Here is a 20,570-nt window from a genome sequence, read left to right on the forward strand (position 1 = left end):
CTGGGTATAAAATTCCTTATTCAATGTTAGGATTATGCAATATTTTAAAAGCTGGGGGAAGAGAAGAAAAATGTAGCATGTTGACTTTATTGTCATTTGTAGATATGAAATGCCTGTGGCTGAGACAAAACAAAACAAAAGGTGTTCAAAGCATGATATTCTGTTCTTTCCTAAAATTGAAGTGAGGTGTCTTGTTCTTTACCCAAGCTTCTTCAAATGACTACAGGAAACGGAAATCATCTCCTACTCCAACCCCAAACCATGAATTTGTCAACAGCCATAGATGAAAACAAGAGGGCTTAGTTTTGTGAGGGTTTTTTTTAAGGAAAAAGAACCCCATAAGGTTGCCTTGGATGGGATCAGGTTTCTTCAATTTCCCCATGCAAAAGCAGAAGATCAACTGGAACTGATACCTAATGGACCCTGCAGTTTATTCGTAAGAAATCACAATGTTCTCGAGACATTTGGAGTGAGTTAGTTCAAAATTAGTGGCAAAAAATTTCTTATGGGGAACTTGCCATGATATAGAACTGTGTTTAAGAAATGTCACTGGTTCCCAAGGGCTACAAAAATTGTACTCCTGTCTTTTACCTAGTCAGACCCTGATAAATACCTTTGAAACAGGGTTTGGGTTTGGATGTGCAATTTTGATACAATCTTGTAATAGGCTACACTTTGTATTGTTCCTGCAATTAATATATATTTTTACAGCTGGTAAAATAATTTTTATTTTTCTACTGCAACTTGTTACCAGGGTCACTATATCCTTAAGCTGCAGAGAAGTGATAGCTTATACAGACAGTTTCACAGTTTCAAAGTAACTTGCTTCTTTATGCTCCTCTAATAATGATCACTTAGCAGAAAAATGTGAATGTTAATAGCTCCAAAGTATGTAATACCATGCAAATTTTGCTATTAATTAAATAAAATTAATTGGACCTGAAGGATCACATTACCTAGCCCAACAAAATTAACGCTTAAAATGGTTAAAAATATGAAGAATAACCGCAACTGGGAATAAGCACGATATCCGCATGAGTAATCAAAGTGTCAAAATGGCAGTTGGAGCAGCATTATTGAATGCTGCAATTTGGACATCTATGTGCTTACCAAGGCAAAGACTTGCTGTGTTGCTGTGTTCTGCCATTTTGACTCTTCTGTCCCTCCCCACCTGGTAAATGCTACTCAACACAGGCCAACCAGAGCTGCTTTTCTTCCATGAATGGCACTATTGTTGTTAGCAGATTTGCTATCCCTGGTCTGGATTGATCAAATTGATTGCTCAGTATAAAGCTAGTTTGGTGCTGCAATGGGAAACTGCCTCAGAGTGACATTTATACATCTTCTCTGAATGCAATATTTCATGTACTTCAAATGCCCAAATATACCTCCTTTAAGTCACTAGATTCAAAATTGTGGTATTTCAAGAAGCACTTTTAAACAGGGACTTGGGAAATGCCAAATAATTTATAACAGCGATTTAGAGTGACTAAAAATACTTTAGCTCCTGTTTTGCCAGTCTGACAGAACAAGGAAGTAATTATAAATGACATTTGACATTTCCAGAGCAAACACTGTAATGAGTAGCAGAGGAGATTTGCAAACGCCGAATGGTCCACCTTGCCGAAACAGAAATGTCTTTCACTAATGTAAAGCCAGTCTTAGCTACCCTGAAGTATCTTAAACCTCATCAATTTGTAGCTATACAAAGAAAATAAGAAATATTATGAGCTTAAATGTGGCTTAATAGAGCATTTACTTTATCTCCCATCACAATCTGATACACATATAATAGATGATATACTATTGTTCTCAAGGCTATTTTTTACCAGAATTCACTGCAGTTAAGTACTTGATATATTAACATGCTATTATTATTTGAATATCGTATTTTGAATGGGGGGGTTTAGAAGGGAGAGGGAAATCTTACTGAACACACCAGTATTATTTATATCTAAACAGGCAAAGATAGGATCAGAATGTTTTTGTCACAGCAAAGTTGAATCTATGAAGAGATTTACATGGAAGAAAATCCAACGAATCTGTTCCATTGTAATGTAATTAAATTTCAGTGACTATGAAAAGTGACTGGACAATTCCAGTCCAATAAATAACATGAGAATCCTACTCAACACAGAAAATCAATAACAGTGCATCTCTACTTCCATTCGGTTAAGGAAAGATTAATGTTTCTTGAAAGGGACAAGCAACTAACACACCCATCAAATAAATGCAGGTATTGATTGATTGATGTGCCATCAAGTCATTTTCAACTCCTGGCGATCACATAGATAGATTTTGTCCATGAAAATGCAGATATAAACCATTCTTATTTTATCCTACTCCTGTCTAGGTAACTGTTTATTCATTTTGTAATGGAATCTTTATTCCATGTCTGCATGACACACGAGACCTACTAAATTTATGAAGATTAATTATTCCAGAGTCAGGGTAAAAAACAAAGAACAGTTTATCAGTGTATATAGTCATCATCTCAGTCCAGAGATTCTTTATCACTTTAATTAACATGAAAGAAGTAATAGCTCATAAATACTAGAAAAGGTCACTCCTGACATTGATTCAGGGAAATAGTTGAGCGGGGATTAATTAGTTATTTTCATCTTTCTTTGCATGCAGCTGCTTTCTCAGCACTTTTACATTTGAGGATAATGAGGAAAGCTGGAACAAGCCAAACCAAGGAAAAAAGATACCCGATAACCCAATCAAGTCTCTTCTCTATCAGAAAGTTGCCAATTTTTTTGTCTGCTGGAAGAACACTTCCATGTTCACAATTTAGCAGTTTTACCGCTAAGTTGATAAAATGAGCTGGAAAGTTTATGTCTACTGAGCAATTTTTGCAGACATCTCACAGCCCAAAGCTGATATTAACATAAAATGAATAGATTTCAAAAAGAAATTGTAAATCTAGCTAACTGATTATAGCAAATCCTAAGCAGAGCTTTCAAATCAATCTTTTTGACTTGGTGACACATCTAGATTTTTGAGAAGTTATTAAGGACATCATTACCCAATGAATACTGCAAGAGGAAATGACACTTTGAATCATAAAATGTCTGCTGTGATGGACACAGTCAAAAAACACCAACGTCAAATAAAAACTAAAGGAGCAAGTATATAACAGAATTGACACCTTAGCTCCAAAATACACATTCTGTTTCAGATTAATCCCAACACAGGAGCCTAAAAACCTAATTTCCGGAATGTAAAAAACAATGCCTTCATCCAGGGCTGTCAAAGTCCCAGCCTGTAGGCTGGATGCGTCAGGTGCTGGCCACACCCACACCCAGTTTAGCGAAGGGGAACAAAGTCCCGATACATCACGTAACACCACCGTGATGACGTGTGTTTGACACCCCTGCCTTAATCACTCATTGTTTTTTCAGTCAGGATTGATTGCCCAGAAACATACTTTTCTTCTGGACCTTCTTTTCAAAATAATGTGAACAAGTCACATTTATTGACCTGCTTTCCCAAATTCCTGAAAGGTTGCCCATAGACCTTCCTCATTTCTTCCATGCTGGGTTATGTGTACATCACTATCTCAGCCCTAACTTCACTGCTTTCTCTTTCACTTCATGGATCACTTCCAGTCCCACAAAGGTTCCACTTCCAGTAACTAGATGCTATTTGGTTTTTTCAGGTTTACGCTTTTGAAGAAGCATGGCGTTCATAGAACTAATCAGATCTGGCCTATACAGAGAAGCGCTGAAGTGCCTTGGAATTCTCTGCAGGAATAGGCATTCGTTACTGATAACGTTCCTCAGTAATAATCAAGGACAGCTTGAACATTTAGAATTATATTCTCAGATGTTCCATAGTTTTGAAAAGCTAAAGCTTAATTGTTAATTGCATAGTAGACAAGGAATATTAGATTTAAGCTTTCTATTTGTGAAGTTTCCTGGATATTCTTACTTTTTTAAATTTAAAAATATTAGAAATAAGAAGGATTTGAGAATTTAAACAAAATTCAATAAATTTTCATTTGAAAACACTTGACTTTGAAAAAAGCAGAAAAGAACGTTTTTGTCTTTGGAGTATTCTAAAGTCGTAGTCAGATGTGAAAAACCAGGTCCTCATGTGAAGGTCCAATTAAATTGATTTACTGCTAGAAGCCTATGCACTAGAATCTTCTCAACTAATGTTTAGAACCTGCTTGGAATTAGACAAGGGCCAATGAAATCTGGGTGGGGTGGTTTGGACTTAATTGTGGCTAAGTAAGGATTCCAGACTGATCCCTTTTCTAACTCTGCTCTCAGGTTCTGTACTCCTTCTCCAATCCAACATAACACTCCAGAATAGCAACCATACTGGTGGCTTCTGAATTGATAGAAAGGAATGGCAACCTTTTCCATTATTCTACCTTTAAAAAGCTATTTCAATTCAATCCCTTTCAACCATCCTCTCATTAAACTTTAAAATCAAAGTTAAACTATGAAAAAAAATGGTTTCTTTGTGGAAGCTGAATATCAAGACAGCTCACTGTACTATGTTTTGCACTGAATTCAAACACTTAAAATAATGTGAAATGGACCTCTTCTGAACATAATTGTGATGTACCAATGTAAAAATTACTGCATGTGTGAAAGGCAACATATGCACATGCTTCAAACATGATCCCAGAGAAAAGCTTTGGAAGATATGAGAGCACAAATTCACCCTGTTTTTCAAAACTTATATAGTCTCGATAGGTAGAATGACATATGCATCTTACTGAACCGAAGTACACTGTCATAATTTTATTTTTCCCCAGACATGCAGTCTTCCAGAAAGGAACTGCCATGGTAACAGTTAGCAGAACAAGGTTGTATTGATATTTTTCTCATTTCCAATGCATATGGCTGCTTGCCAGGTCAGCACTACCACTAATTTAATTCACAGTAATGAAACTGTATGTCTAGGAGTAGCAGAGTGCATTCAATATTCAACGTATTTACAATTCGCACATATAGATTCAGAACTTTGAATTCAGATATTTGGAACTAAACATTTCTTCCACAAAAGTGAAGGACCATTGAAGAGCCCAATTTTCCCCCCCTCTTTTTTAAGGGAGATAATACAGTATAGCCAACTATACAACTAGGCGAAATTACTTTAGCCTAGCAAACAACTAAAAGTATTCTCTACCCTTGTTTATTAAGGACAGTGATTATTCTGATTGTCTCTGCCATTGGCAAGCAACAGAATAAGGACTTCAGCATAATTTATGGCTCCTGAGCTTGGAGAGAAGTCCACTTTGTTTCTCCCTCATATCTGAGTGCAGTCTGGAAAACAACAGTACCTAAAATGACTCTGTTGGATCCACTGCCTTAACTTCAGGATTCATCTGAAATTATAAATTTCATGGTTTTCAATGTTTAGCCTGGTTTTAAATTTTTTCTCCTTGTTTCCCATTTTTAAATAACAAAAATGAAGAGAGTTCCAAAACCTTCAATGCCTTCACAATGTTTGTGTTATAATAGTCCCAATAAAGGTAAACATCTGGCTATGATTTGGCTTATCTGTTGCACCCTCACCTAGCCAGAAGACACTAGTTGTGGTTAATAAGCCAAGATTGGTTTGAATATAAATAATGGTGTATATAATTATTCTGTTTGCGAAAGGCACTTAGCTTTGTCTGTTCGGTCATCAACATGCATACATCTGTCTTGTAGCTGTACCAGCCTACAGACTTTCAACTAAAGGAAGATGACCTTTTACATGAATAAAAAATAATGCAGATGATGTCCTGCAGATCCAGGCTTACAATAGTAAAGAACAATCCAACTGTGTCACAAGCGTAAGAGCTAGCTTTATACTGTGGCATAAAGTAATTCAATCAAGGGACAAAACTGACTCCAGAACTGCAGAGCTGAGTCAGATAGGAAGCCTGTCCTGCAAACAAGCAAGTATTGACGTCTGTAAAACACTAACCTTCATCACTTCTACCTGCAGGTCCTCATTGAGAGATGGAGTCACTCTGACTGCGTTCAGCATTTGATTAAGCAACTGCTTGTCATCAGAGTCAGTTTCCATGGATACAAATCGTTCATCAGACAGTAGCTTCTGCAAAGAAAAATGGAACTATTTAATTTCAGAGGTTCTCCATTTGATTCTCCCATAATGTTGTTATAAAAATAATATTTACTAGCAAATTACCTTGCTTTTCCAAACGATATAACAAGGCAAGTTTTGGTGGAATAGTAATATCTATTTAACGCATGCAATGCCTATCACAAGATGCAATGAGCCTCACAATTCCTATTGTAGTTTGAAGAGGAAAAGCCTTTATGTTTCAGATAAGGCAAATAAAATCAGAAGATGAGTTCTAGCTCGGGGATGTGGTGACATTTTCACGATCATCCAACCTAGAAGATTCAACCTTGCCCACAAGAATTAAGGATAAGTTAGTTTGCTAACCAACTGATAGAAAACTGGCAAATCTTAAAGGCAAGTGCAGCATTTAATTTTGCCCTTGAAATGCAGAGTAATGCACTCATTCAATACTGTCGGACTAGCATTCAGGACTTTTCTCAAAAAAGATGAATTAAGTTTCTCCTCTCTCATGCATTCAGATGTGGGTTTTTTTCATCTTAAAAGCACCATAGCAACACTTGTCCCAAATGGAATATCTGTAACCATATCTTGGGGTACCAAAGACTTTTGTTTAAAGGATTCATTAGAGAAGTATGTGAGGCCTACAGCACTTACCAGAGATGTCCTTTTGTGTAGGCTTCAAAAAGTCCACCTTTCATTTAGTGACATGAAAGGCTTCTTCTTAGTCCATAAATATTCACTGCAGCATTGTCCCCCAACTGGAAGTGTGTCGGTGTACAATTCCCAAGAGAGCTGGCTGAGAATGCTTTAAGCAGATATATTTTGAGAGCATCAAATCTGAGGAAGGCTACATTACAACCAGGGATGTGACGGCTCAGCGATTAAGACACTGGCCTTGTTGGTTCGAAAGTCAGCATCCCCGGTTTGAGACCTTAGCATTGCACGATGGGGAGAGCTTCTGTTACTTGCCCACCTAGCAGTCTGAAAGCATGCAAATGCGAGTAGATAAATAGGTACCACATTGGTAGGAAAGTAGCAGCATTATGTGCATCTTTGGCATATAGCCATGCTGGCCACATGACCACAAAATTGCTTTTGGACAATGTTGGCTCCCTTGGCTAGGAAATAGAGATGAGCATCACTTCCTAGAGTCAGACATGACTGCACAGGAGACCTTTACCTTTACCACCTGTAAAGGTTTTGCCCAGGATTAATCCTAATGCATAGTCCTGCTTATCTTCCATATCATTTTATGAATCTGCATGCTTTTAAAGTGTATAATTAAGCTTTCATATCATTCACTTTTCCTGTCAACCGCTTATTTCATTCAATAACTCCAAATCTGGTCAAACGTTAGCTACCTACCTGCATCCCTGCTAGAGCTTGCTGTGCCAGTTTCATATTCTTGCTCTCCAAAGCAAGTTGCAGCGGAAGGAGACACTTCTCCCTAGTGAAAGAGAGGTTTCTTCAGAACTCAGAATCAAGTAGCTTACATTTTTATAATTAATGTTTCAAAGTTTATTTTACTTGTAGTGTAGCCTCCCTTTGTAGTGTAGCCTCCATACATGAATGACAAAGGGAGCGGATGCAGCTACGTTGTTAGCAATCTCTTCACTGTGATCATTTGTTCAATCATAGGCAACAAAATTATACAATTCCTATAGTTATTTTCCTCTTTGGGGCCCTTTTCTTTTCTTTTTCTTTAACTGATATCAAGGGATAGATCCAGTGGTGGGATTCCACTGGTGTAACAACTGGTTCAGTGAGTGCGCCCTTTGCGCGCATGCACATTTTAAAAACAGCCATTTTCAGCTCTAAAGCTTACCTTCTGCTGCAGCCCCGGTAAGTAAAACAGCTGTGCCGCGCAAATCAGCTGGGCTTCAAAACAAAGAAATAAAGGAGAGACTAGGGCAGGGGCAGGTGGGCAGGGCCAAATGATCGCCGGAACTACCGATTCACCTGAACTGGTCCGTACCAGCTGAATCCCACCCCAGGATAGATCAATAACCCATCTTAACTGTGATTCAGCAAGACAAATTTGAGCCAGGATTTAAAGCTAAATAGAACATAAATATAACAAACAAAAACATAAAATATCTATCTACGTTTACAGCCCCAAAATGGGAGTGTCGGAAGAAGATTGTTTGTTACACTTGAGTAGAACAATTTTATAATCCATTTTAGAAAATTAGATGACTTTTTTTTAACCCAAAGTGTTCTTCTGACTTCAAAGCTGTTGTTTTCTTCTATTACAAAGAGAAATGATCTCCTCATCAAAATTCCATGTAGCCAATAATTTCTGCAAAGTTCTTGAACTCTGTATAGTAATATAGAATTCCTTTGTCAAAATTTGGATAGGATTTTTTTAATGCTTTTGCACAACACAAAACCTGTCTTGGATGATGTCCACTTTTAGATTATAAAAACAACCCTTATAAGAATTAGATTCTAGCTTGATATGAATATACTGCAAAACCAGCAATCAATGTATAATAATCAAATGGAATATTGCTCCAGCATCCTGATACTCCATTAAGAGTATGGATAGGATAGTCATTCAATTCATATTTCAATAAAGTCAATTTAATTTTATTTTTTTAAGCCTGATAGTGATCAGAATTCAAATACAGTATACTTTTCATACTTCCTAAAAGTTGGAAATCAGGTTTTTTAAAGTCATGTATTAAGAGAAATTACAAATTAGAATGCACACAATCTTAGCCTGTTTTTTTTTCTTAATATACACATTTTTAATATACATATGAAGAATAATATATTTATCAGGAAAATGCATATCAAAATAATTTGTTATAACAAAAATATTTATTAGAAAGAAATTAATAAACTTTTATCTAGAATTTTACTAAAACATTTACTAATATGCAAAATGGGCTGGAACAACGTTGTATTTCAATAAATGTGAAAGCTATAGCAAACTGATTTGGAGAATGCCATAGCAGTATTAACAGCATTGTTCATATGTTAACAGAGATAAATTCCTCATAATGTTATAAACATAAATAATAAACAGTCTCCTGTTTTTCAATGGTATCAAAGAGGTATGTAAAGCAGGTAATTCATTTCACGAAACAATATGGCTCTCTTTGGCCATCAATTTTAGCTAAAAGTCTATGAGATATAACTAGAGGGAATGGGAATTTATCCATTCTTATTTTCAACATCAACAAAGCTGGATTATTCAGGCAAGAACCCAAAGATCCAGCATTCAAACCTTTACCCTTACTACTACAACGTAAAATACCCTAACATCCGATTTGTGATGCTAGTAAATCCTTAGATATTAAAGTCTATGGGTTGGATTTGAAAGGATAATGAGAAGATTATTTCTGAACCCATTCTTCCTTTCTAACATCGAGTGTAAGAAAAGAACAAAGCAACGAAGCAAAAGCAGAAAAAAGTACATTCTGAACATGTTTGGAAATTCTAGCTTGATTCTGCTATATTTATTGTGCCCTTAGAAACAAAAATCTCTGTTGCCACTATTATTACTGTATGGCAATCATCTAGACATCAATCTGGCAAAGGAACAAGTAAATTCTAGCAAAGCTGATGTAGTGAATTACAACTAAAATCCACAAATACATTGATCGTCAGAAAACCCTTCAGGTAAAGATACAACATTTTAACGGATAAAATTGGTTTATCGGTAAACTATGGAACTAGTTAGGTTTAAAAAATCTTGAAGACTATTAGATGGAAGCAGAGAGATAGAGGAAACTCTTAATTTCCTATTAGTGGTCATCTGAAATGTTTGTCCTTATTTGGACCTGAGTACAGTATTGTAGGGAAATATATTAAAAATCACAACCTAATTCAGTTAGTTAACCTCTTAGCCGAAGAGGTTTTAACCGAAGCTCTGATTTAGCCAAAGCTCTGATTAATGTTATGGGACCTTCTTAATTCCCATCACAGCATTTAGCAACATTAAATACCAATTAGATACTTCCTGCCCTTATCAGCTAAAGTTTTATCACTAATCTCTTCATTCTACAATTTGACCCATCGGATGGTTCCACTAGCTCCAAAATGCTAGAGTTTGAATTTTAACACTGCAATGGGGAATAAAAAACTAAACCAAACAACTGTAAAATAGGCAAATGAAGTATAGTTTGGAACTGTAAAATGGACAAATGAATTATAGCATGAAATTTCTAAAATCCCAGCCTACTTCAATTGACATACAGAATACAAGTCTAAGAACATGTTTGGAAATGTCCATTCCTTTGAATACAATCCAATTGCATTTGTTACTATGTCTTCAAAGCAGTGAACAATTATTTCATTCTTCTTACTGAATAAGCATTTTATTTATCATTGTGGCTATACATACTAGAAGCAAGGAGACTCAGGTTCTACTCTACGTTTAACTATGGATGCTCATAGGGTGATTTTCAGCCACATGCTTTTTCTCGGCTCAACCTACCTCACAAAGTTGCTGTTAGGGGGAAAATGGGAGAAAAGAGCACTATGGATGCTACCTTGAATTTTTTTAAGGAACAGAGAGATATAAGTCTAATAAACAATATGTAAGGGATTGTCTGAATTAGTCAGATTATCTAAAGTCAGATTACGTGAAGGTTCAGACCAGTTAAAGTATTTGAAATGAAGAAAGTAAAAAGTGGAAATTGAAACAAAGTTTGCAAAAATTATTTCAATGGAAGGCTTTCAAAGATTACCAAATCATCTTGGTAAATGTTGAAGCAATTGAATGGAAGCCATTGTTGATGCATGAAATAAGGACATGGGGAAAAGCACTTCTAGATGCACAATCCTGGAAGAAACCCAGGACGAAAAGCATTAGAAAACTAAAAGTGAAAGAAGGAAATTAAATTGTCTTCATATTTTTTTACAACCTGAACCAATTTTACAAAAGTTGCATGCAACTCCCATGGCCTTTACCCACCTTCTGCAAAAGCTCAGGCAATCCTTAAAATTGCCTATCCTACTTATTAGAGCAGAAAGGTAGTTCTAAACTTAGCTTTTATTATACCACATAACCTGCAGATGTAAACCAAAGCAAAAGCAACTATTGACATTCTCTTTTTTTAAAAAAATCTAGGTAATCTAGAACTACAGTGTTAGAAAATGTTGTCCAAAGCTAAAGGAAATGACACAACATTTCAGATCATGATTTTCTTCATAAGTGTGAGGGAACAAATGCCATATGGCTAACAATTATAAGACAAATTCACCATGTAATGGTGGTGCGATTGAGAAAATTATTTCTCCTTTTTTTCATCTATTAGAGCAGAGGTCTTCAAACTTGGCAACTTTAAGACTTGTGAAGTCCACAAGTTTTAAAGTTGCCAAGTTTGGGGACCCCTGTATTAGAGCCATAGTTAAAAGGTCAAGAAATAAATTCATACAGAAAATAAGAAATCTTGAAGTCAATTCTGCTCTCACACAAAATGGTTATATTTTTATGGGCACAATACTTCCTTACAGAAGGAAATTTCAAATGACTTAGAGGTTGTTGCCAGTTATGAAGGAAGCTCTTCCTTGCTTCTGTTTTAATATTGATATGTAGTAATGGTTATGACACATGGCTAAAAACTGGAAGTCTGTGTGTTTTAGTCCTGCCTTAGGCAGTCAGCTGGGTGACCTTGGGCCAATTAGTTTCTCTCAGCCCTAAGAAGGAGGCAATGGCAAATCTCTTCTGAAGAACCTTGTCAGTACAGGCAGCCTCTGAAAATAGGACAGAAGTGTGTGTGTATACGTGTGTGTGTGTGTGTATGTATATGTATATGTTATGTATATATATATGTATGATTCAGCTTGTTGTATTTCCACGTCAGTAGTTTGCTAAGTGTAGACGTGCAGATCCATCTGCCATCATCAGGCTTCATCAGAAGCCTGATGATGGCAGATGAGATTCTGCAACTGCACAACAAGCACACACAATGGAAAAACTCAAAACGAATCCATCATGTAACAAAAACAAGTGTGTGTGTGTGTGTGTGTGTGTGTGTGTGTGTGTGTTATATATATATATGGATCTTTGTTATCGGTTCCCGTAGATTGGAAGTATCGCACTGATGAGTCTCATTCATCCTCAGGCTTGTTCAGCTCTGTGCTTCTCAGAGTGAAGCTGAGAAGCACAGAGCTGAAGACGAAGCCTGAAGATGATGAATGAGACTTCATCAAACGTGCTAGACACACCCGTAACAAGATCCACATACAAATACCGGAGAACCTCAGAATGAATATATATATATATATATATTTGTTTTCTTAAGTTTTCAGGTACTTTATGTATGGTGTTCGGCTTGGTTGGGTATTTTCCACGTCATTGTAGTTCTTTTAAAGTTGTAGCAACGTTTCAGCAGAATCTCATCTGCCATCAAGAACTACAATGACGTGAAAACCAACAGACAATATATATATATATATATATATATATATATATATATATATATATATATATATATATGTACACACACACACACACACACGTATACACATATATATATCTTCTGTTCAATTGTGTCGTATACTTGCACTTCATCTTCCATAAATGCTAATAAGTAGCCACTTAGGCTGGACTTTTATCAAAATATTTTTATCAAAATAGTGGGACAGCATTTCACTCTATTATAGATCAGTATCAATCCAGAGAACAAAGCAAATAGGAAATAACAAAGAAGGAAAGCATGGAGATACATTTTGTACTATCCTCCATAACCCAAGGCCTTCTAACCATCAGAAATATGCCAAAGCTATGGCCCCAAATATATCTAGAACTTCATGACAAATCTGTAATGTTTGCTCCCCTGCTTCTATAGTCTTAATCCTGCTACTGTTATTACCCAATGACATTTTAATTTTTCCCAAAACTTGCACATCATCTAAATTCATGCATAATGCATCATTATCTATAACACTATTATCATCATCAATAACACTATTAGTATGTTTATGGCATAATGTGTTGTATGAACCCAGCTATTGTGACTGAAAATATGGTTTATTAATAAAAGCCTGCCCAACATTGGTTCATTGCACACACTAGAATTAAACAATATATTAACTAAGTCATTTTTTTCCTATGCAAGAAGGGGACATCCAGTGCAAAATTGGTGTCTACTTTCAAAAAATTTATTAGAAAGAGAAGCATAATTCATAATCTCTTCTGAGCTTTTAATTTCACCCATTTCCATTTCTTTACATATTTTGTGGCCTTTAGACTTTTATAAGCTTTGAACCATGGGGATTTTGTAGAATTGTCTTTCTCTGATTATGGAATTACTATTACCAAAAAAAGCAATAACAATGTGAATTAATGATGGCAGCATTAATTGGGATAGCACTGGAATGCACTTCACAATGGCACTTTAAAAGCTTCTAAGTTAATACCTTCATTTCTTTTCTCCTTCCCCCATTACAATAGATGTGATGTTCTTGTTGATTTTGGGGGCTGAGTTTTTACAGAAGTTGGGGGAGAGGAAAAGAATGCCCTGACAAACACAGCATTTCGCACCATATTTCAAGCAATCCATGTACTCAAGCATTGTTGAACATCTCAGAACCACAAATATATAACAATAGTGAGAATATGGAAAACTTGACCAATGGGACAATTTGCTTTTATCTTAGTTCCTAGCAGTGCCACACTGACTTGAAGAGTCAGCAAATGTAAAACAGAAAAGACTTTCACTCTTTCATTTCAAATGTCACTCATAAGCGAAGAATAAAAAAAAAGTATTTCCTACCTTAACTGATAAGGAGGGATCTTTGTAGTAGCATCCAGAGATTCTAATGTTTCTGAATAGAAAAGGGGCAATGAATTGTTTCAGAAAGCATCCAGCATGGAATTGAAAACATACATCAATATATATATAGTCTTATGCAACTTGAAGTCCCATCTTGCTCAATCAGGATTATCACAGATTAAAATTTTTCAAGTTGTACACTGCAACTACACACATATAGACTGACATGAGCAGGTATTCAAGTGTTCAGAACTAAATTAAAATCACCTTTCCCCCAATAAATTATTTTATAGGCTCTGTTCTTCCTCTTATTTAGGCCTACTTTTTCCTTGGTAAATTCCCTTTCCATATGGTACAATAAGATATCTCAAATCTTGTCTCTTTAGCTTAAATGATACCATTTCCTAACTTCTATATGAGCTTATTATGCTTATGTAAGAAAATGCACATGAATTATTGTTTAATTAATGTTACAAACTCAAATCTTAAAATAAATAAAAGTATAGTTTTATGATCCATGTTACTTTTTATTGTTTGAATCAGAAGGTTTTACAAACACTAATTTAATCTGAACTGAATGGTATCCATTATTTAAAATCCTGCCTAACCTATTTTTCTCTAACTGGTAAGTGAAAATAAAATAATCCATCCTATGGATAATGCCATTCCTAGCTCTGAATAAAAAAAAGTGAATTATTTTAGCACACGTTGATGCAAGGATACTTAATTTATTTTAAAACCTCAACAGCGTAAACTTCTTAAATATATTTCAAGGAACATGTTAAAAAGACTATTACTCTACATATGAATAGCAAAGGCAAAACTATCGACCATTTTAAAGTTATAAAAATAGTGAAGCAGCCTAGCATAGAACGACATGCACATTTATATAGCATACCAAATTTATGTCATAACTAAAGAATATAAATAATATAAATATAAACTAAAGAATATATATTGATAAAAAGGTGAGAAGGAGGTACATTTTTTCTTTAATCTACACTATGATATCTTGTTTGATCATTTTCTAATCAGAATGTCTTGTGTGTTGTAGGTAAGTAGCGGCCTGTGTATGTATGTAAAATGCATGTTAAAAGGGGGTAGGGCTTTGATTACATTTTGACATTTTAATTTCCTCCCTGCAGATACCATCACAAAATAGCTTAAATAAAGCTGTTGGCAGAATAATAAATTGCTAGGCACTCACAGGATATTAAACCAGCAACTTTATAATCCCAATCTATTATTGTTACCATTTTCCTTTTAATATTCATTACCTGCAGATATGGAGATTACAGTAATATTCCTGCTTGGTTTATTGTAAAATATCACTTATAGATCACCAAACCAAGAAAAATGGATTAAAAATGAACAGCAATAGATTAAGTGTATGTTTCATTAAAGGAGAAAAAATATATACAGCTTCCAGCTACAGCTGGAAAACAAGGGCTGGTTGTTTGCCAGGCTGGCCTGCTGCCAGATGCCAATTATTAATAGGCCCTGCTATCGCCATTCTACGGGGTGTTGTCAAGGAGTCTTGGACAACCTTTGAATTATAAAAATTGCCTTCAAAAAGTCCTCTATGAAAGTTATTTCATCAGAAAACGGATTTTTGCAAGGGAGGATGCATGGATACTCTGACTACCCCAACACTTGTGACTGGCTAAATTAAATCAGTGTATAGGTAGTCCTCAACTTATCAGCATATGGGTAGCCCTCAATAGCATTTGTTTAGGGACTATTCAAAGTTATGATGGTGCTGAAAAAAGTGACTTATGATTGGTCCTCACGCTTACAGCTATGGCAGCATCGCTGTGGTTACCTGACTGCAAACCAGGATCTTAGCAACCGGCTTGCATTTACCATAATAGCAGCTTCCTGTGATGGTCATTTGTGACCTTCCCAGTTGGGTTTGGATGAACAAAGTCAATGAGTAAGCCAGCAGGAAAAGTCACAAGAAACAGTCATGTGATGTCTCACTTAACAACCTTGGCAGAAAAGGTTATAAAATTGGGTGCAGTCACCTGATGTCTCACATGATGATTGCTTAGCGATGAATTTTCCTATCCCAGCTGTGGTCATATGTCGATGGCAACTTGTAGCACATTTCTGTTTTTATCATTTTCCTATGGGCGCTTGACCAGTTCTGCACCTTAGAAGCAGAGACAGTCTGGCCTAATGGTTAAAGCCATGCTAGGAGCACAGACACCCAAGTTCTAGCCCTGCCTCACGCACAGAAAGTGACTGGATGACAGACTTGTTGTCCAGAATAACAGAAGTTGCAACTGACTCCAAGGGACCAAAACAAAAACACAATCCAGCTTTCAGAATAGAGTTTTAAAAAGAGCTAAAGAAATAAGCCTTCACACATGGGGGATTTACTGCAGCCATAGAGGTGTCTGTAAAAATATACTGGAGTATTTTTCAGGAGGCAAGTGGACTTTCTGGTTTTTCTTGGAAGACCTTTCTCGTCTCAGAGCTGAAAAAGCTTCTTGGGTGAGAAGAGAAAGGTCTTCCAAGAAAAACCAGAAAGTCCACTTGCCTCTTGAAAAAAAAGGCACCTTTGGGACAACCATGACCTGCATGACTGAAAATCTCCGTAGATATATATACTGGAGTAAATACATCGGAGATGTGGACGGAGGAGAGCCCATTGCCAGGAGAGCAAAGGGTCCCTCGACCCGCGCTGAGCGAAGAACTAGACAGCCGAGGATGGACGCGACGCAAAAGCGCATTGAGAAACGGCACAAAAACACCTCAGCCCCGGGTTTTTAAAGGCAGGTTGGGCGATAACTGGGGGGGAAAGATGCAGCTGGCGCAGAAGGCATTGGAAAAGCAGCCCAGGAAGAGCGGGTCGGCTTTCCTTGCTGGCGCGGAGGAGGTGGAGGAGGAAGAGGGAAGGTGCCTGCCGCCTGCCGCTCGCTTCCTTACCGCTGGCCCAGGTGCAACTCTCCTTGATCGCCTTGTATTTGCTCCCCGACGCTTCCTTCTGCAGCTTCTTCAGGATTTCTTCCATCTTGCCCGCCTTTTCCCGAGGCGCCCAAAGGGAATGGGAAAGTCTCCGGGCCGGGGGTGCGGCGAGAGGGTCGGAGCTCAAGCGCTACATCGGGGCTGCGCGCAGCATCTTAGCGGCAGCTGTAGATGAATCATGCTAAGCTCCGGGATCTGGGGGAGAGGACACGTCACCCGGCGCGCTCCTGCCCCTCCTCGCCCGGCAGAGGGCAGGCGGTGACGGCAGCTCCCTGCGGTGGCTGCCCAGACCTCCAGCCACAGCGCCACCAGCGGGAGGGTGGGCCGGACGGGTCGCCGAGGGGCAGGACGGGGAAGCCGGCGTGATCTTTGCTGACGTGGGGACCCAGCCGTTCAGTTTTATTTAGCAAACGGTGCTGGGTGCAATCAGACTTGCTATGGTCCTCTCCTAATCCAGACATCATCCCCCCCACCCCCCAATGTGAATAGCGTCATGCCGCCTCCGAATAAAAAGGGCGCCACGGATCCAAAATACTGCAGCAGAACATTCTTTTCTCTCATTTTGGCAAAAGCAATGGTGGGTTATATTCCCAGGGGCAAATTAGAAGGGATGCCGACATGCCTAGGAACATGCTTGACGCTAAACAGAGAGAATCAAGAGAATTTAATAATCTGAATAATCTAAAATTACCCTGTTATAATCGGAAAGCTTGCCAAGCTCTGCATTGGATAGTTTTAAGCGATTGTTTAATTGGGGCTGACGAGAGTTGATCGGCGATTAGACTCGTTTGTTGAATAAACAGGTTTTTGAGAATGGAAGAGAGGAATAGAAATAGGTTAAAACAGAGTCCGTGCAATTTTAAAAAAAACATCCTGCCACCTCATACCCTGAACCATAATATGGAAAGATTGGATGAGCTTCTAAGAGTTAATTCGTTGCCCAATGTAGGAGTACGTGTAGAATATTACCTAGAACTACACAGAATTGTACAATGAAACCACAAAGACCCAGTTCTTCCAGCTGTACTCTCCAACTGCTCCCCATACATTCTCACTACTCAATGAGATGTTTTTCCTCAGATAAAATTTAGAGAGATTTATAGTGTAGGGAAAGCAAATAGGAAAAAAATATTGGCCTGATTCATATATCTCACTAAGTCACAACTGTTTTGGCTTAATAAGCTTTGTGTACCCAGTGTTGGCCTTTTTGCAAATCATGCAGTTGAGCAAATCCAGCCATCTGTGATTTCTTCAAAGGGGAGGAAAAACATCCAGGCCTTATGTCTGCTTCTGTGGAACTACTGAAAGATAGTGAATAAATCTTTTGTTTATTGGGAGAGGTTTGCTGATGGTGAGTACTTAACACAGTGGACGCAACCTCCAAATTTAACCAGGAATACACTGAAATCTACCAAGTAGATATTAAGCATGCAAGAATATGAGGCCTCTTGAAGAATAGGGGTGGCCACAGTCTACTAGCAAAGCTAAACTGGATATTCTGATCTAATATGATTAAAACATTATTAAATCATTATTAAAACAGGTAAGAATTTTTTTACTGTGTGTCACAGTGATTTGGCCGTTCTAATCCACCACTGAGAGTATAGTTCTAAGGGCTGTTTTGCAGCAGCCCTTTATCAATATGCAGGTACCAAAGACAATGAGAGTTACTGAATTTCTGAATAGATATGTCCAGCTTTTTAATAGCTGGAACAAATTGGCAACAGTTGGTCAGAAGCAGCCTAATTTCCTGGGTCCATGTTAGCATCTCCATCTCCGTATTAGCTATGCATACACTCACAACAATAACTGCTAACATTTTATATAAAATATAATAACTTTACAAGAATCAAACCAAAGAACTGGCCTATGGATAATTAAGAACCTGGATATCCTAAATATTGGTTTTAAGATTAAGTAATCAGAGGTACCTTAAGGTGCAATTTTCCTTTCTTTCTTTTTTTTTAAATTTTATATGGGTTTTCACACACAAAAAAACATAATACAAATAAAACATCTTTTTTTGAAAAAGTAACTACAGGGGAAAATATGTTTAATGAGAAAAGATAATATGAAATTGAAACAGGACAGACAAAAGTATAAATATGATTGGAATTGAGAAGAGATAATCAAAATAAAGTTGAGAAAATTAAAAGAGGGGAAAAACTATGTAGAAAATGTAAAACAGTAATAAGATATGGAATAGAACACAAAAATGAGCATGAAATTGAGTTTGTGTCTGTATGAAGAAGTGATAACCCGGGACCATGCTATTTTCAATTTTTCTTTCTTGATTAATAGAGTTATTTTCCGTTCATTTTCAAAGTCATGTGCATGTTCCCACTGACTTCAATAAGGCTTTATTCCCAAGAAATATATTCAAGCCACACCCTTAAAAAGGCAATAAGATTATGATGTCTATTACTACTTCTTGAGGTAATTAATTCCTTCGTTTGATTGTGTGCTGTATAAAAAATACAATTTCTGAACTGAACCTCCCATTGATTTCTTTAAATCAATCTAAATGATAAATATGTGCTATTTAAGAAATCTTACACAAAAATAGTCAAGCATAAGAGAGATTAAAATTCACAGTGGTTGTATTTATGGTATTGCCCATAACAGCATCATCGATTCTGATAGATTAAAAAGGCCATTGGATCAACCCTCTGGTTCAGCACAGGAATCAGATTAATACATCCCAGACAGATGGCGATGTAGCTTCTCCTTGAATACTTCTAATGAAAAGAAGCCCACAACCTCTCTGGGTAATTGCTTTCACTGTCAGGCTGCTCTCATTGTTAGAATTTCCCCACCAACATTCCATCAGAATCAATTTTCCTGTGACTTAAGTCCACTGTTCTGTCTCCTGCAGTCTGGAATGAGAGATAACTCCTTTACTTTCTTCTGTGTGACGTACTTCCAGTTATTTGGACAGTAATATTTGATATTAGTCTGACAATTCAAATTCAATATAAATTTGTGGATATCAAATACTATTTAGAGCCAGTTTGATCAAATGGTTATGGCATTCAGCTGTAAATCAGGAGTTGGTGAAGTCTAGTTTCATGGCGAAGTTCCACTTCGCCATGAAAAATCAAATGGGTGACTTTGGATTAGCTACTTCCCTCTCTCAGGCAAACCCACCTCACAGAATAGCAATAGCAATCACACTTAGACTTATATGCCGCTTCACAATGCTTTACAGCCCTTTCTTAACTGTTTATAGCAGGGCTGTCAAATTCCCAGCCTGCGGGCTAGATGCGTCACATGCTGGCCACACCCACACCCAGTTTAGCTAAGGGGGGGGGGGGAAATCCCAATATGTCATGTGATCCCACCATGATGATGTGAGTTTGGCACCCCTGTTTACACAATCAGAATGATTGTTGTTGTGAGATAAATAGGAGGAGTAAGGCATTGGCGGATTAAGGCACACTGGTGCTGTAAGCACTGACAAATCTTGGTGCCCACCGTCCTTTGTACACACTGTACAAATGAAGCCATATTCTCAACTTTGTGGTGCCCCTTTGGGCCTGGTGCCCTAAGCACATGCTTAGTCTGCTTAATGGTTAATACACCACTGGAGTAAGGTATATTAGGTATGTTTTCCACATTGAGTTATTTATTAAAAAATAAAGCAGAATATAAAACAAATACCTTATTCATATTTTCTTAAAATAAATTTTCTCCATAAGGCTCGGTTTTACAGATCTCTGAGCATCTCTACTGCCTTTCTGTATACTTATTCTAATTTATTAGAATAAAAATGGGGTGTTCAGAACTATTAGTCACTTTACTCAAGGAGTGGCTGAA

At 37.2% G+C, this 20,570-nt stretch overlaps 1 protein-coding gene across 2 annotated transcripts in view; it reads right to left on the bottom strand.

Moving 5' to 3' along the window:
- The window catches only part of ARFGEF3 (ARFGEF family member 3), a 75,475-nt gene extending 58,475 nt beyond the window's left edge, over nucleotides 1–17,000 (bottom strand). Inside the window, exons 1-4 of one of the 2 annotated variants that reach the window (XM_026666168.2) lie at nucleotides 16,716–17,000; nucleotides 13,785–13,836; nucleotides 7,420–7,501; nucleotides 5,932–6,063 (exon numbers count right to left, since the gene is read on the bottom strand). In XM_026666168.2, coding sequence (XP_026521953.1) covers nucleotides 5,932–6,063; nucleotides 7,420–7,501; nucleotides 13,785–13,836; nucleotides 16,716–16,800 — 351 coding nt within the window. In that variant the 5' untranslated portion in view covers nucleotides 16,801–17,000. The remainder of the gene's footprint in view (nucleotides 1–5,931; nucleotides 6,064–7,419; nucleotides 7,502–13,784; nucleotides 13,837–16,715) is intronic. The other variant, XM_087970986.1, reaches the window with a different exon arrangement.
- Nucleotides 17,001–20,570: the final 3,570 nt, after the last annotated feature.

This window comes from Notechis scutatus, chromosome 1 (genome assembly GCF_049901735.1).
Source record: "Notechis scutatus isolate UNSWTSFEM ecotype Mainland chromosome 1, rNotScu1.2, whole genome shotgun sequence".
Lineage (NCBI taxonomy): Eukaryota > Metazoa > Chordata > Lepidosauria > Squamata > Elapidae > Notechis > Notechis scutatus.